General features: G+C 41.5%; 1 protein-coding gene across 1 annotated transcript; it reads right to left on the bottom strand.

Annotated features, from left to right (window-relative positions):
* Nucleotides 1-623: 623 nt before the first annotated feature.
* slc32a1 (solute carrier family 32 member 1) lies at nt 624-5,326 on the bottom strand. The gene is made up of 2 exons (XM_068712403.1): nt 4,370-5,326; nt 624-3,228 (listed from the first exon to the last, which is right to left on the bottom strand). Exons 1-2 carry the CDS (start codon nt 4,760-4,762, stop codon nt 2,041-2,043), a joined length of 1,581 nt encoding a protein of 526 aa, XP_068568504.1. The 5' UTR covers nt 4,763-5,326; the 3' UTR covers nt 624-2,040.
* Nucleotides 5,327-18,460: the final 13,134 nt, after the last annotated feature.

Below are 18,460 nucleotides of genomic sequence, written 5' to 3'. Positions count from 1 at the left end.
TATTTCAGATAGTCTTTTATTGCATACTGAAGTCTGGGCTATGCCCACATTATTGAAGACTTTCAGTGAGATGTACCCAAGGGGTTTCTGCTCGCGCTTCTCGGCTGTTAATCTGCTGATCCCATTAGACATATTTGATCACTTTTGTTTTTCCTCTCCCTGCAGCTTCGTTGTTAAGCCAGCAGTATAGGTGTGCTCCATCCGCGCATATGCACCAGGTAGCTTGATGTTTCAACAGCTGGAGATTAGCCCACTCAGTGAATAAGCGGTTTGTCCAGATGTTGTCTGTGCAGAAAACTCCCAGTGGGTAGATGAACAGGTCGACCATAAGGCCTGATGCATGCCTGCAGCAGAACATCAGTCGAGATTCCTTTCACTTGAGCACGCGGGGACGCAAGGCCCGGTGTACAACATGTATGCTTTGTGGTAGGATTTGTCAGAGGGTTTTGTGTAGACGGAATAGGTCTGTATCCCCCCCCCCCACACACACACACACACACACACACACACACACAAACACCGAGACACACGTGATTATCTTTCCTTTAAGCCACGAGGCCTTTACATCTTCAACTTCGATTTAAAAAAAACAATAAATATGAATGCGACTATTTTCTCCATTTTCTGTCTTTTATTATAGAGAAAAAAAATACATGTTCTGAACGTTTTTTGTTTTACATAAAACCACACACATTTTTACAATATAATTTCACTTATTTCTTTATTCTTTAATATTAATTTCACGATATATGATAACGACTTTGAGATATACATTCCATCTTTTTGAAACCACAATAACACACTACACATACTGTTTTATAACATTTCAACAGGACCCATTGGATTGCACAGAATGAAAAATGTCTGTATGCACATTTTCCTCTTAAGTGATCTCTTTTTCTTTTTCTTTAAAGATTTTCAGACACCGAATTTTCAAGACGGGACTCTTCCAATTAATTTCAGAACAGGCCATGTGTTTTCAAATGCATTGACACAAACATTATGGTGAATTGAGTGTGCATGTTTCTAATTTGGGGTCCCCATCTAGCTGAGATTCGGGCCAGGGTGTGGGGGGTTGAATGTGTATCCCAGGTCAGGTGAATTTAGTCATTGCCAATTTTAAAAGCTCAAGATGAATTTCAAATATTGGAGAAAAAAATATCAAAGCAAAACTGTTCCCAGTTTCACGCAGAAGAATCAAAATTTGGAGGATTTTTTTAATTTCCACTTCCCAGTTTCATTATTTTTTTGTGTGTCTAAAATGTCATACATTCAATGCATAGTTTGTATAGCTGCTGTGTACTTTGATATTTTGCATTCCCAGTATTTTTAAACTGCTCGGGGAAGGTCCAATTTCCTCATTTCTAACGAAGCTTCGCTATTCTTTAACATATTTCTATTCGCATTCGTGTGTTTTACTGCTGGTTATTGCCATTGTGTTATTTTGCGTGTCCACAGGCTTTTTCTTTATTGAACACCACATTCACTGCCCATAATCATATCTCAAATTACCTATCGAAGAGAGTGGCATTTCTTAACGTTTTTTTTATTCTTATCTTAAATAAACTTAAATCACATTATGCTGTCGAAAGTCCGTCCATCACAAACTCTAGCGTTACATGAAGTGAAGTCTCGTGCGACGAAGAGACAAACTGCCCTTTTTGCAATTTAGTTTAAGGTCAATATTGTAAACGTTCACTCCACTGGAAAATATGTATATGTAGGTTTGTTGGCATATTTATACAACATGTACTTTCCTTATAGTGTGTTGTGGATGCATTGGATTCCCACTGTCACTGACTCTATTTATCTGTGTGTGTGTGTGTGTGTGTGTGTGTGTGTGTGTGTGTGTGCGCGCGTGTGTGCGCGCATTTTTTCTGAATTGATGCAAGACTGTATGAACGCAGAAATCTCCGCGTGTGTTGTGAGCGCGCTTTTTACGCATGAATTAAGCAGAGGGGCTGCGCTTGCTGAGAAGTCGTGTTTCTTTTTTTTCACTAAATGGCGATTAGCAGTTTACATCTAGTTCCAGCAATGCATCTACTCTTGTATGTTATATTTAAAAGCCTCTACCAGACCTTCTACTGAGTGGATAAAACCAGATATGCTGCATATACCTCCTATTACAAATATGGCGACGTCAAAGAAAACCTGGTGCCATAGCAGCTTTCTCCATAAAAGCCTGAGGTGGAAGAGACTGGGAAGCAGAAAGCACAGGCCTGCACCTGTCAGGCTGCCAGTGAGACCCATGAGGAGGGCGAAATGTGGCACATAGATCGCCATGAGCAAGGTGAACACAACAAGGATGCATCGGAGACTGAGTCCCCAGGACTTTATGCGTCCATCGCCCCCGTAGCAATCTGGAAAGACCGCGCGTCCTCCGTCCTGGAAAAACGATTTCTCTAATACCTCGACAGCGGCGAAAAACGGCAGCGGATATGACAGCAAGGCTTTGGCCACGAGAAAGAGGTTGACGACGGCTCTGATGGTTGAGGGCAGGTTGTCTGTGATAACCTCCTTGGTCGCATCGGCCCAGGTCAAGTAGGCCACGAGGGCGAACAGGCCCTTGAGGATGCAGGCAGCGATGTGAGTCCAGTTCATCATGCAGTGGAACTCGCTCGGTTTCGACATGTTCCCCTCCAGAGACGGTAGGAAGATCTGCGAGGTGTAGCTGAACACGATAATCCCAATGGAGATCGGGAACTTCTTGACATCGATGTAAAACTTGACCTTGTCCCAGGCCCAGTCCCTCGCCCTGGAGAGGCAGTAGGCTATCACCAGGACGTTGATGACAAAGTGGGCCATTGTGCACAGCAAGCTGAACTTGGAGACGGCTTTCAGGCTCTTGAGGAAGGCGCAGGGGAGGAGAGCGGCGGTGGCGATGATGGCCCACGACTTCTGGGATATTGGCATGTTGGGGAAGCTGTTATACATGAGGTTACCACTGACCACCACATACAGGATGCAAGTCATCACTAGCTCTATGATTTGGGCTACATTCACGATATGGCCACCTAAAGACGGGAATCTGGGCGCGCAGCAGGCGTTGGCAATGTCCACATAGGAGTCCCGCACACGGACGAGCTGTCCGTCTTCGTCCTCCTCGTACAGACAGGCAATGAGGATTTTCCCCGTGTAACAGCACACAACGGCGGCGAAAATAATGAGAAAAAGTCCGAGGTATCCTCCGTGCAGGATGGCGTAGGGCAACCCAAGAACGAACATCCCCTGTAAACATAAAACAAGAAGGGCACACACATTGTGAATGGGTTAAACTGTTGGTGATTAAATATGAATTAGTAATACTTTTATGAAGACATTTTATTTCAATTAAACAAATCTCATGACTCGGGCCCTGGCTTTGGTCTGCCTGACTCTTCATTGATGTCCCGCCCGTTTTAATGTTGTGGGTTTTCCACTTCGCTTTGAGCGCATCCGCCCCGCTTCTGACGTCACCGCAAGCTAGAGGAGACACGCTCTGACGTCACGGTGACCGCCGTGACCACAGCCGTGATGAGGCATGAAAAGGATCGTGTCTAGAGATTTTTGTCGCAGAGTCTGTATGCTCCACTCTCGAGTAAATCCTCGCACTTTGAATGATCACACATATCTCTTTTCTGCTGCTTATTTCTGTACGCAAATGCAATTGCCAAGACACATATAAAATTGGCTCGTTACATTTTATTGCTTTAAGAATAGACATATGTGTCCAGACATCTTAACCCATTTTAGTCTTTATATTATAGTTGCAATTAATAACGTGTCCAATAATCCAAAAAGATGGAGAGAAAACAATTAGCTCTCTCGAAGTCTACACAATGATTGTGTTTTTCTTTACAGATTAATGTATTCATTGACACGCGGAGTAGTAGTTGAGCAGTTATCAGGGGCGTGCATCGGTGACACTGGGCATCACTATACAGACAAAGAATGTGTGTGTTGAGGGGAGGGGGAGGAGGAGGAGGAGGAGGAGGAGGAGGGGGGGGGGCACAGGGCATCAACTACCTCCCTTTTTTCAGCGCATTGTAACACCTTAGCTGTTCTGAAATCTCTGCTGTGCTCCAATGAAAAATATGTGAGAATAATAAAACATTGTTGGGGAGATCTGAAGCAAGCTGCCATTTTTAAGATAAAAGTAATTTGGGTGAATCTTTTTACAACATTATTATTAAAAAAAAAACAGCTACTTTAGAAGTTGCTTCAAATGGACATAACCTGGTGTTTTGAACATTAATATTTGAGTCAACCTTTTTTTTGCGGTCGCAGGTGTGCGTCTATCTCAAATTTCACAGCCGCTCTGGAGGCGACTCAGCCAATTAGAACCAGGCGCCGTACCTGCCCGTTTATAATCCGTAAAGTGCGGCTTTACCTGGATCGCATTCGTGACGTTCCAGCCCGCCTCCCACGCGGTGATTTTTGGTTTGGCTTCAGTCAACTCGCTCGCCGGGTCTCCGTCTTTTGAGGCCGAGCGCGGTGGACCGGTGCCGTCCCTCTGGTAGTGGCTGTCCCCGTCCAGTCCGCCTCCGTCTCCGCTCCCCTCGCCTCCCATCTCATCGGTCGTCAAAATGTCCATCTGCATGCCTTGCCGGTGGTCGTAGTCCAGGTCATCGCACGCAACGAAGCCCAGTCCCTCCTCGTCGGTGGCGGCCTGGAACCCCATCCTGGCGAACATCCCGCTCACCTTCGCCTGGGATTTGTTGGAGACAGTCGTGGCTGCATTTGACAGTTTATTCGAAAGCTTGCTTCTGATTAACGTCGCCATTTTTCGCTCCTCTCCTGAATCGCAACTTTCTGCAGCTTAATTAGTGTGTTCTTCTCCTCCCGTCGGTAAAAATGTGAGGCTACTTTGGATGACAGCTCTTGATTTTCTGCATTAGATATAAAGCCACGAGGAAAAGCGCAAGTTTTGTTTTGTTTTAAGACACCGACGGTTTTCAGTTGCTATCTCCACTTCTTGTTCAGTGTACGCCTGCTGCTCTTGATTATCCCCAGGTTCATGTCACCTTCAGACGTCGCTGCTCCGTTTCTGCATCTTGGCACTGCGCTCTGACGCTCGACGAGTAGCGCACCTTTTTTGAGTCTCTGAGGCAGTTCGGCGGTGTGCGCAAAAGCTTTACGCACGAAGAAAGGCGAGCCACAGGTTTCTGCAGGGCCTATGATATCGTTTTCTTTTAGGTTATAAGGCGGCAGGCAGCGTTTCCAGGAGATGGTTGTCGGTTTTCAGGTGCCTTTACTGATGCCAATGCGGTACCGTGGAGCCTGGGGGGGAGGCAGGGAGGAGACACGTGTCCTCATCAGCCTGCCAATGCAAAGCACGTCTCCAGCCCTCCCAGTGCCCCACCAGGAGAAAACGGGAGAGATTTGCTGCATTTCTAGGGGAGGTGCTTGCAGTACCCCCACCACCCCTTCCCCAACCCATAATCTATAATACCTCATCCTGACATCCAATGACATTCCGGGGGCCTCAAATCCCGCATAACTTTACGCATATAAAAGGAGGCTGGAATTTGACGAAATCCCAAACTCTTTGGACAAGATTGAAAAAAAAAATACAAATAAATAGGATTTTTTATTTCAAAAGAAATCTAATTATTTTGATTCATTATTCTTTTTTCACGAGAAGAGGACGTGGAGCGTCAAAATAGTAACCCACGTTGTTTCTTGGATTTCACGGATCGGGTTTAAAAACGGTGTTGCGTTTTGTTGATGAGGGCAAAAAAATATTTTCGTGCATTTTGTCTTTGCTAAATGATGGTAAGATATAAAACCCGAGACTGCACATGTTTAAATATAGCCGTTGAACGTTGTTACTATTTATTTTTATTGAATACATTTAAACTTAAAGACAGGCAGTCATTCCATGGATTGTATTTTCAGGCTGAAGTATTCATTCAGGACGCTCACTCATTGATTCATTCATTCACTCATGTCTGTGATGATGTGATCTGAGCCATGCCGTTGAGGGAAAACAAGTGTGTGTGTGTGTGTGTGTGTGTGTGTGTGTGTGTGTGTGTGTGTGTATGCACTACATTTGTTAATTAAAAATCAGTTGAGAAATGTTGTGAAACTACATTTAAATTGCATTGATGTGCATTCTTTGGAAGTCGAGGCTACATCAGCCTTTTTTGACAATCTAACGAATCTCAATACAGTAAGTTGAATTTCCACAGATTTAAACAATGGTGCCTTTATGAGGAATAATCTCAAAGATTCAAGTAACACGTGTTCGAATCGTTCATATTTTGCGGTCTCGTTGTAATTGTCTTGTGGACACGTTCTACATTCAAGAATTAAAACGATTGCATTGTTTCCCAATAGTGTAAGCTAAGTGATTTAAAAGCCAGGTCCCAAAAGTGCTGCAAACAGTTTGTTGACACAGCACTGTCACTAGTACTTTGTATCCACCATGTTCAGTGTTTCCTCAGGCTGCAGTATCAGAGTTCATCACCATGATACAAAGCAGCGGCCTTGCTCTGCGCAGTACGATAGCCCGAACTAACGTGGAGCAAATAGACTGTAACCCGGTCTGTTGCTGTATGCACATTCAGGTTTTGCTTTGCACGCGAGAAAGAAACAATAATATGACCTATTAAAAGCTATGAATCTGGTTACCTTCAATAGGCTGTAACCCGATAAGAGCGGTGATGCAGCGGAATAATAGAAGAGTAAACTGACATATCCAATTTGGTGGTCAACATGTGACAAACAGGAACAAAAGTCTTCTATTATTTTTGCCCTGGTATATAAAAAAAATCAGTACGAGAGGCGTAATGTGAATGTGTGCAGATATTTAGAGGATAAAACGCCACATGAGCCTGTCTGGACTGTTCATGTAAAATATTATTTTAATTATTATAGAAATCCTCTTAAAAGTAGAATAATGAACCCCTTTGGTCTAAACTAAGATTTGGTCAGGGCAAGCACAGAAGAGGGGGCGATAAAATAATAATTGTGTTCTTTATTGTTCGTTTTCCTTTTAAACAATTGAATGACCGTAAACTCAATCCAGTATGAAACTATAGGCTGCATCACGATGATTTCACTCGCAGCTTCAGCAGAGGGAGTGCAGGCCGAGCTGTATCAGGCCTGTGCATCTCTATCACACCTCCAGCATGATTGAAGCGACGCAGGGTCTGCATCATAAAACACGCACATATAAATCGCTCACAGTGTCTCCCTCCTGCTGCGTATATAGTCTGTTCGTCTTTTTTGGTTGTTGTTGTAATTTTCAGTTGTGGGAACGAAAATGGCTGCTTTCCTTTCAGCCCCGAATGAAAGAGTTAATGACAGAGGCTGTTATCAGCGGGCTGCAGCCCTCCTCTGATCTGCGCTGTCTGATGGAGTGTGCCGCAAGATGAAAAGAGCAGCCCTGACACCAGCAGCCAGCAGGTTACAGCGACCGCAGACCCTTCCACGACCTGCTGTTCAGATAATAGCACTAATGATAATTATAATAATAATAAATGTATTTAGATTCAGTTTACAATGTGTTTCAGGCTTATTGTGATATGAGGAATCCCACACGTGCGCGCGCACACTCTCGCGCGAGAACAACGTGTTTCTATAAGTGCTCATTTGAGGCCTCTGTTACACCGCGTGAAATGCAACTTTCGCCCCATATCATTATGGGGGACAGCGTCTCGTGTGGACTTGACAGGTTTGGAGGTTTTAGACCGTCGTCACACACAGATGTGACAATAAAGCTGAACGTTCAGATTCTTCAGGTCTAAAGGATCTCGCACGTTTGATCGCCGACTCTTCATCTGAGCAGCTATATATGCATGGTGTCTGTGATCTCTGAGCTGCACGGTTATCCGTCAGCAAAGAGGAGGGAAAGTGATTTTCTCAGTTTATCACCCATCCCGAGAGTCATCAAAGGGTCAGGGTGCCACGTCCCAGGAGGGTCCTCGTCTCCGTCGATGCGGATATGTGTAATCAAAGCTCTTTATCTGTGCTGTCCGAGTTTGCGCTGCTTTGTGTTTGACCCGTTCGATGTCCACCGGTGATGCTTCTCTTTTTTCTTCTTCTTCTTTCTTGGTGATAGAAAGTCAAATCCAAAATGTCATTGTGATCTCACTGTGTCCTCCAATGTACCCACCCCCACGCGCATTTTACCTCCTCCTCCTCCTCCTCCTCTCCCTCAGTATTTCACCCCCGGCTCTCCTTTTTCACATTATACACATGGGTGAGCTGGCACAAGGTTCTCCGCCTTCATGTAACCCCTCCCTCCAGCCCCCTTCCGCAGACACCAACCCAACCCCCCACCCTTCCCTCGAAACACACAAATAAAAACCTAATTTTCGCTATGGGGGAGAACTTCTCCTGGAAAGAGCTTTGTATGAAGACCTGCAAAGACTACCACCTGGCTTTAGGGATTATCATACAGTGAACCAAGTCTAATGAAAATAATAAACATACAAATATAAAATACCTGAGCCATACTATTGACCTTTTGATATTTTTTAAGCTGCTGCAACGCATATTATATTTAGAATATTTCATTGCAACAAGTAAACTGACTGCCTTTTATGTTTCCATGGCGTTGAATGCAATTGCGAAGGGCTATCATTACCTCATCCATTAAATGTTTTCAGTGAGACAAGGTAATGACGAGAATGAGAGAGAAGGTGTGCGTGCGCGCGTGTGCGTTTGACATGAATCGTTTGACGCACGACCCAGATTGCGCCAAGATAAGAGAGTATTTGAGGGAGAGGAAGAGGTGCGAATGCTGCGATGTTACAAAAGGATTTTTGTAAAAAAAAAAGAAAAAAAGAAAAGAAAAGAAAAACATTTCTGGAAACCGAAGAGTGCACCCAGTGCGACATCACCTGCCATTTAACCCATGATTGCCTGGCTGCTGCGTCTGTCTGCCAGACCAGCGAGGCAGAAAAATACCACCCAGCACTCCACAATTAATAGGGGACAGAGAAAAGGCACTCTGGCTCTCTGGGGACCGTAGAGGAGGGAAATTAGCCCACATCAGGCTAATCAGAGGACCTCAGAGTCCATTAACATTTGCATCACAATCACAGGTCCGCTGTCTGTGTTATCGGTTAGATTATGTGTTACCAGCGCTGAACAGTTTTGTGCAAATCGCTTTGAAAGCATGAGAGAGAGTGAAACATGTCAGAGCCTGCTCATGATGGGGTCCAGATTTCAGCACCACGGACAGCAGCTTTAAAAGGGGAAATCCACCCTGAACAACATTTGTATTGAGGTTCATTTTTTACTTTGGAAACAGCAGTTCGGTCTCAACATAAAGAGGCTTTCAGACTTGAGTTTTAAATCCCATTAGATGACACGTTTTTAGAGGACAGAAGAGAGGATAGTGACCGACTCTGGCTTCGAAATGGTGTGATCTCGTAAACGAGTTACTAAAGTCAAGTGAGTTTAATGTAAATGTAGTGATTTTAGTTGTGATTTTGAAAGTTACATCCCACTAACCTTGTCTCGCTTTCATTGTGTCCTATAAGGATGTTTTATTACTGTCCGTTGCATGATGCTGCATTGTACCTCAGTTTGTTTCTCTGCTGCTCATCTGAAGGAGAAACTGCTTCAAAATGGCACGTTAAAACGGAACTGCAATGTCATTAAACACATTAAATTCAACTTCAGGGAGCATTCCCCTTTAAATCCTGAAATGTGCCTACACCCAGGCCACGCTTACAGATACAAAACAACCATGTATATAACCTTTATGTAATCAGGTAATCTCACTGAGGTCGAGATCTCTTTTGCAAGAGAGATCTGACACACAAATAAGGCAAACAATAAAACATCAACCAGTCACACACACGCACATATCACACACACACACACACACACACACACACACACACACACACACACACACACACACACACACACACACACACACACACACACACTGTCTCTAAAATGTCCATAATTAGAAGTTAAGATTCATCCAATGGGATGAGACTTTTCAATATCATAACACCAACAATAGACTAGCATTTCTGGATGTAAGTCCACATCAAAATCGGACCATGGTGTCATGTTACTGTATCACAATGATAATTTGCAGTATTCCCATATTTCCATCGTATATTTTCATCATATAACGGTGTTTATTACATACCGCCTATTTACAGATATCTGCATGGGAAGTTGTACACGCTGGCTAAGACCACGATAGACTGTCCAGTTTAGAGTGGAACAAAGAGCATCGTGCATGGAAACTGAAACTGAAAACATCCTATTATACATGCAAACAACATCATATTTATCTCCAATGTTTTTCCTGCCCTCACTATACGGAGCTGCAGCCGAGCCATCAGGCAATCACAGCCGCCGCCCACTTCCACAGAGAGAAAAATCCAGGTGGCCCGCAGTGGTAAACCACTAAGAGCCTTTTCATTACTCCTAATGCGCCTGTTTAATGGCTTATTATGGGCTCCCGAGAGACTTCCCCAGAGAGGGGTTTGTATCAGTCCTGCATGATGGCGTCTGTCTGAGAACAACAGTGACAAATGGCATGAGAAATTCTTCTACATCTATCTATCTATCTATCTATCTATCTATCTATCTATCTATCTATCTATCTATCTATCTATCTATCTATCTATCTATCTATCTATCTATCTATCTATCTATCTATCTATCTATCTGTCTGTCTGTCTGTCTATCTATCTATCTATCTATCTATCTATCTATCTATCTATCTATCTATCTATCTATCTATCTATCTATTCAAGATTACAATAATAACAATACTAAAGTGATTCTTATTAGCCAAATAAATAGTCTGAAGTGTATCTATAGGTGAGTTTGTTCCTCTGTTTTTGATATGAAACGCTCCCCAGACGCCGTTTTGCTGTTAACCCACGGTGACTTCGCTCTCTCCATCAACCTTTTGACGTCCGTGCTTGCCGGGTTCACTCTCCTGCTGCGACACATTAACATTGTAATTGCCTTTTTTTTAGCACAATAAACTGAGCCAGTCCGCAGGGACCTGCGGGGCCCGGGGCTGGCACAAAGCTATGCCATCGATTTTTCACACACTGCCGGTAAAATAAATAAATAAATGTTGAGCCATCAGCAAACATGGACCTGGACATGCATGTTTTTTTATTATTCATGTTGAAATTCTGCAGATGACGTAGGTTATCATGCTGTGCGCATCTGACACTTGCCTCAAGGCAAATAAAATAAATTGTGGAATAACGGAGCTAATTATTGTTTTAAATTACCTATTAATGACTTAAAGCGCTCATATTCTCAGTTTTTTATCGTTTTTTCCGACCTATTTTGTAAGTGCAAGTGCATAACAGAATAAGGAAGATGTCTACTGTATTGATCATCAATATCTATCACACCTAATCTACTACACTACAGTAAGAACTCCCTTCATTGGTATTGATGTCTCTGTGTGTGTGTGTGTGTGTGTGTGTGTGTTTGTGTGTTTGTGTGTGTGTGTTTGTGGTTGTATCACTCCAAGTAGTGTGTGTCTGCATATGCGCAAATCTGTTGGCTATATTATGACTGTGTGTGTGTGTGTGTGTGGGGGGGGGGGGGGGGGGGGGGGGGGGGTGTAATAGTTTTGTTCTCATTAAAGTTTTATGTCATGAGAGCAGCGACATCTTGTCTGCTCTCACGGGGATTCCCCCACGTTTGAACCAGACTGCACTTTGACTGGGAGCGCTGAGAGGTTCACAGTGTTTCATCCTGCAGCACTTGACACAGTCACAATAACGCACGGTGACAGGAGCAGTTTGCCACCATGCAGGACAGTCTGCCCGATGAGCAACCTGCGTGGAAGTGGAACAGAGTCACGTGGTAGCAGCCTATCGTGTTTTCAATTTCATAATTCTCTCTATAGACTTCTTGCATCAACGAGTTATTGACTCGTTTTATCTTTTAGTAATCTCTGTTTCAAGGACAATAATTCATTTTAAAATGAAGTGATACTTTTGTAAACCCAAAGGTTCCCTGCCCACATGAAATAACATAAACAAAGCAAGAAAGTACATTTACTCGAGTAGGCTACTGTATTTAAGTACAATTTTGAGCTTCTTGTACTTTACTTGAGTATTTTAATTGTACACTATACATGTCTCTTTATCTATACTTCTGCTCCACTACATTTCAGAGAAAAATAGTACGCTAACATATGATGCAGTATATACCCAGTAGTAGACAAAGTATCTAAAATTGGCTCCAAGTTGAAGAACTACTACACTAAGATACTCTTACATGTATTAGTTGGTGCAGAACAATATCATATTCTCTAATATCATAACACCTTGAAAGGCGCCATTCTGCATAATGAACAGTTTTACTATTGACACTTTAAGTACATTTTGACAATAATACTTCTGTACTTGAACTTAGCATTTTAAATTCAGAACATTTACCTGGAGTATTTTCACAGTGTGGTATTTCTACATTTACTCTCAAGTGAAGGATCTGAATACTTCTTCCACCACTGTAGAAAACTGAAGATAAGAAACTGTCATACATTGATGGTGAGCTCTTAAAGGAATATTTTGACCTTTTGTGAAGTACTCTTATTTGCTTTATTAACGAGAGTGAGGTGTGAAGATTGATACCACTCTCATGTCGGTGCGATGAATAGGAAGCTACAACCACCAGATAGTTAGCTTAGCTTAGCATAAAGAGTGGAAATGGGAAACCAGCTAGCCTGTTTCTGTCCAAATGTAACTAAATCTCATTAAATAATGTGTTATTCCGTGTTTGTAATAACAGAAACTGAAACTGAACTGTAATAACATCAGGTCGTGTTTTCTTTTGTCACTAAGCTTTAGAACTGCTGGTAGGTGGATTTTATTTCTTTTGGACAGAGCCAGGCTACCTGGTTCCCCCTGTTTCCAGTCTTGATGCTAAGCTAATGTAAGCTAACCGTCTGCAGGCTGTAATTTCAAACAGGAGATTTGCATATTTACAAATGTGAAACCATTTTTTTTAACAATAATTCAAACCCCATGTAGCTACTGAAGTCTGCATTCACCTATCATGTCATACACGAACAGTTTAACTCAAGTATTATTATAAAATGTATTTCAGTCTCACAGCTTTTACTCATGTTTAGGTGCACAAATAGTGCTTTAATTACTAGTGTGTTCAGGTCTTTAAGTCACTTAAAACTGTAACTCCTTAGCTGTCTAGGCATAACAGTGTATTGATTAGAGAAATATACAGAATCAGCCAAACTAAATTAAAGAAATATACAGTATCAGCCAAAACAAATTGAGGGTATCTTATTACCTTCAAAAGTCCATATGTAATTTCCTTGAGTTGCTTGCCATCAGTTCCCTTCATGTTTCTAAAAAACATTTCACTTGCCTAACAAGTGTTTCTTTCTAGGAGCATAAATTGTTTTATTTCTTTGAAGTAGATCCTGGATCAAAAGCTGAAGACAGGGAATCCCTTTTTTCAAATTAGCATTGATGCTTTGTTTATTCTAACGCATCCCTGTGTTTTTATTAGTATAACCCATCCATTTCCTCTCCCCTTCCAGCCTGAATGATTCAGTGAAATGCACATCTTGTTTGCAATTGACTACATTCACAACCTGCTGAAAGCTTTTTGTTCTGTCCCTGTGATGTCGGCAGGCCTTCAAACAGCTTTGATTTAATTGAAACTCGCAGCGCTCATGGAGAGTGCTTGGAGCTTAATAAAGGCAACCGCTGGCCATGTTGCATACAGGTTTATGAATAAAAAACATGTATTCTTTTGAAAATGGGTTTTTCCCTCCGCGTCCCCCCATCCCCCCACAGTCCAACAGTGCAGCCTCTCTGGACTGTCATTAACTGCTATTGTCAGCCGCACAATCAAGAGCAGGGAGAGAAAAAAATACTCCAGCACTTATCATGAGCTCAGCCACGGAACCCACATATACACACACGCACGCACACAGGAACACAAGAATGCACAACACACCAGGAGAATAGATGTTACTATTGATTTCTGGGCCGATGTGCCAGACTTTGCACAAATACAAAAGCCTGGCTACAAAAGGTGTTTTTGTCTTTCAAGAGCTATAATTTTTCTGCAACACCAGGCCAGTGATCGGCTCTATATTTAGACAGTCGGTCAATACAGCTGTGGAACAGACATATATGCTCTATTGCTCCAATCTTTAGTCATCTGAGCCACTCGTACCTGCAAGACTTCTTATAGAGCCATCTCCCTTCTGGCTCTGAACATAGAAATAGGAGCCCAGTTAATTAACGTCCATGCTTGTGTTCTCAATCAACCTCTCATAGTTATTTTTTTCTTGTTTTCAACAAATCCCACATTAAGACCAAAACCAAAATGAACTGATCCTTCTAACAGTGGGATCAAGTCTGATGTAGCTTGTTACTCTGTGAGACAGACCTCCTTTGTTCGCATCAATAACCCACAGTGTTGCACTGGGTGATATTTTACCTTCACTGCAAAGAACATGGGCTCTGTAGTTGATTTAAAGTCCATCCCACACCTCGTGGTGCTGCCACTGTTTAAAGATTTCCATCTTCTGCATTGTTTTTTAAAAATCTTGTTACAATCTTTCTGACAGTATCACATATACAGTACATTCTACAGTGTATTTATTGAAGCTGTATGATTACACCGAGTAAAACATTAATGCTGCACAATTTCCACCAAATATAAATATTCTACTTCTCTTATATCCCCCAAATTCAGCCTAACAGATTTGGTATCTTGGGAAAGTTGAAACCAACAAAAGAACTTTGTATTTATATTCTATTCTTTGATTTTCAGTCATTTAATATCATTGATTTTATGCCCCTTGTGTTTCCAGCTGTCTATTTTATGGCCTAAACTTTTCCCTTATTTCTAAAATGTATCTAAAGGTTTAAAAAAAACCATCTACACATCCAATCATTTTTGTAATAAACAATGTATTTTTTTTTGTAAGTCAAGGTTGAAAAGTAAAAGTTAAGCCCACGTCTAGTCTTAGCCAAGCCTTCATCACAATATGAGTGAACAGAATCTGTGTATATGACAGAACGCGGGGGTGTGCAGTGCTTACGTTAAATATTTACAGCTTTTAATGAATTTTTTATATATTTACTGATGTTTTTAAAATATGGTCTAAAATCGAGCTATACAAACCAAAAAACAAACCAACTATCATAAGATTTGGATTTAAATGTGGCTTGATCCTGAGTGGTTTATTGAGTTAAGTGACAGAAAAAAGAAGTACAGTAATCTGTCATGTGAATTTGTCAAAAATGTTAATTTGCTAATTGAGAAAATAAGTTTTCAGGGTCTTTATCAATATTATCAAAACAGTACAGAATAATGTCCAATACATCATTGACATGTTCCTGTTATTCTCTCAAATGCAACTTTCCTTCACTTCTATTGACAGACTCGAGGTCATCTAGCCTGTTGTGTTATATAGTGAGCTGTGTCCCCGAGGGCAACTCCAGTAACACATCTCATACAAACCAGTCAATAAACTCAACTTCTCTCACTTCTCTCAACACCGGCCCTCAGGCTCTCCCCCTGTGTGTCTACAATTCAACACTGATTGCTTTCTGATCTCCCTCTTGTACTGTTTAAGAGGTACATTGAGGAACACATGCACAGCTGCAGAGGCCAGCAGCCAGACAGGAAACACACAGATATTCAGGGATTTTTCATTTAAATGTGTAACGTCTAGCCACATGCTCAAAATAAATAGAGGGAAACATTTTGCCTCTACCACTGGGTCCTTTAAAAATAAGATTTACAGTCATCAGTTTTGTTAATATATATATATATAAAAAAGCTACCTAACATAAGGGCAAGAATATGCAAAGTTTGACCAAACTGCTATCTCATAATCAGCATTAGTCTATATTGTGTTAGTTAATGTAGCATTATTTGTTTTATGGCGACTTAAAATGTCTTGATTTACTGGTTTTACCTTGTGAAATAAAGGCCTTATGTTCCCCAAATTATTACAGCAACATTTTCTATACTTACTATCGGTTGTAAACATGTTATACTGCTGCCACTCTTATCTGAAATTAACTTTGACATGACCATGAGGAAATGATAGATATGTAGAGAAAGAGGTTGGCTCAAATGAACTACAACCTCTGATATGCAAAGCAGGACGTCTCCATTTCCACGCTCATTTGTCTTCACTCCCTCTATCTTTGGGCGTTTGACAGAAACACAAATCAGCAGCATCTCTGCCGTCTGACCACAGCCTGTTGTTTTGGTCTCCAGCGAAACACTGTGTTCACAAAGCTGAGCAGGTAAAGAACTGAGTGGAACCACATTTCCCCTTGAATGTGGTGTTACTGGAAACAGGATTAGGTTTAATTATCACAAGAGTGTTAAGGGCTGAATTAAAAAAACCTGAAGGACCATACTAGTGGGTTTGCACATTTTAGCCCATTAACTAAAATGTGCATACTTATACTACATTACTACCACCTACTTTCAACAAGTAAACTGCTTCTTTTTTTCTCAAAATAATTTCCTAATGTCCAGGGAGCCATTTGTTTCAGTTAATACCAGCATGGTATGAAATTCAACTTGCAGAGAAGGAAGGTATCTTTGTATTTTTTAATTTTTTTTTACCAGAGCTAGAGAGAGACTGCACAAGGAATGTACTGTATGTTTGCATTTGATTTCAACATTAAAATCAACCTAAACCGCCAGTCTTGATTGGACATTGGACTTCTTGCCTGAGTTACAATACGACTGAAATGGTGCATCAGTGGCCTTGTGATGCAAGTTTGTTTTTGTTTTTTGCCTCCTTGACAAATGGCCGCTACTTCTGACAACTTCAGCAAACATGTCACAACTCGTTAACTTGAAGCTGACGGAAACTCTCCACTCATGAAGTTGTGAATACCAGAAGAGGCGAAGGTTCACGTGGACTTCTTTCATTAACGTGGTAAACATGAAACCTGCTTTAAGGCAGCAACTGTTAAAAGAAACCAAAGGTAATTTGAAATGAACAACTGAATCCTGTGTTAAAGGCCAATGCTTTGTTGACACATTCATCCATCCAAAATAGTTGCTTTTAATTAAAAATGTACACAAGTTGTAGATACTCTGGTACATCCAAAACTCTTGGTAAGAGTGTGCTTAACAGCGGCCCTCTTTATTATACTCTTCATTCACTCTTCAGAATATTCCTCTTACACCCAGTCAGTTCAGCCTGTCTATAAAAAATAAGTAAATATCCTTCTGGTCATATCTGCTGCAACAGAAGTCAAGCTTAGATCACACCTCTCCCTAATTCAATCTTGAATGTAGCTTATCACTTCCCACTGTGATCTGAAATGTTTCTTCCCCCTTTAGGTGGGCGAGATAACATCTCTATTGTGCGGTTGTGTTTAGTTGAGATAAACAGCAAACATTATTAAACACCTCCATATCTGCACCTCTTCTCTCCTCGCACAATCCAGTTCTCACTCTCACTGCTGCCTTATTGCATTTCAATTTCACAGCTCTCTGTATTGTCCTGTAGGGTGCTCCCCCTCCCCCTGAGTGTAGTGGTATCTCCCAGCGGCATTGCAGTTTGTATTTCCAGTCAGTATGGGTTTCCGTTTTCTTGCTCCTTGGTTTTAGCCGTGCTTAGAGTATCATCCAGATGTGGTTGATTAGTCCAGCCTGAAATATCTCCCTAATGGATGGGCCACCATGACATTTTCTCCAGACATTCACAGTCCCCAGAGGATGAAATTACTTTCATGATCCTCTGACTTTTCATCTAGCGCCACCATGATATTTGTGTCTTTAGAGAAATGTCCAGACAGTGCCATGTTGTTCAGGGTGATTTGTGGTAACTTGGTGGATCCCTTCACTTCCTCATTTTCCTTCTTGCCTCAGGCCAAAATATTAATTTGTCCGATACTTCAGTTTATGACCAAATACCTGCAAAACTAATGACATTCTCATCGGCATCCGCTGGCCTTTGAGTTTAGTGGTAATTACTAAATGTTGACATGCTAACACGCTAAACTAAGACAGTGAACATGAAACAACATAGACCTGCTAAGTATCAGAATGTTAGCATTGTCACATTGTGAGCATGCTAAGATTAGCATTTAGCTCACATCCATGATGAAATATGTTTCACAGTTTGCTACTTTACTCTATTAGTTTTATAACTTGATCAACAGAAAATAAAATCACTATAGTGAATTGAATATCTCTAGCTTTCACACTCTTGGCTCAGGGAAATTGTGATTATATTTTTTTTGCTGTTTTCTAATGTGTCACAGACCAAACAATTATTTGTTTAATCTAAAAAACAATCAGCAAATGAAAATAATGTTAGCTGCAGTCCTAATTAGTTTAGTGACCTCCCCGTCCTTTCAGTAGTTTTATTTTTCTCTTTCAGGTATCCTTGCAACGATCTAAAGTCATTAACAATTCTGCCTTTTTTGTCTGTGACTTCTAACTCTGTCTCCTTCACGTCTCCTCTGTTCTCTCCTCCATCCTTTCTTCTTCCATCAGTCTCTTG

Source organism: Cebidichthys violaceus, unplaced genomic scaffold (genome assembly GCF_023349555.1).
Source record: "Cebidichthys violaceus isolate CVI_PGR_0920_01 unplaced genomic scaffold, fCebVio1.0.p SCAF_17, whole genome shotgun sequence".
In the NCBI taxonomy this organism is placed as follows: Eukaryota; Metazoa; Chordata; class Actinopteri; order Perciformes; family Stichaeidae; genus Cebidichthys; species Cebidichthys violaceus.
Note: the sequence above shows the minus strand (reverse complement) of the source record. Positions and strands in the feature narration are given on the sequence as shown.

What these genes read in the sequence shown, in the direction of transcription:
- slc32a1 (XM_068712403.1), bottom strand. Translation starts at nt 4,762, where the DNA reads ATGGCGACGTTAATCAGAAGCAAGCTTTCGAATAAACTGTCAAATGCA. An exon ending in ACGTCACGAATGCGATCCAG is followed by an intron (nt 3,229 to 4,369) that starts GTAAAGCCGCAC and finishes TTATGTTTACAG; the next exon opens with GGGATGTTCGTTCTTGGGTT.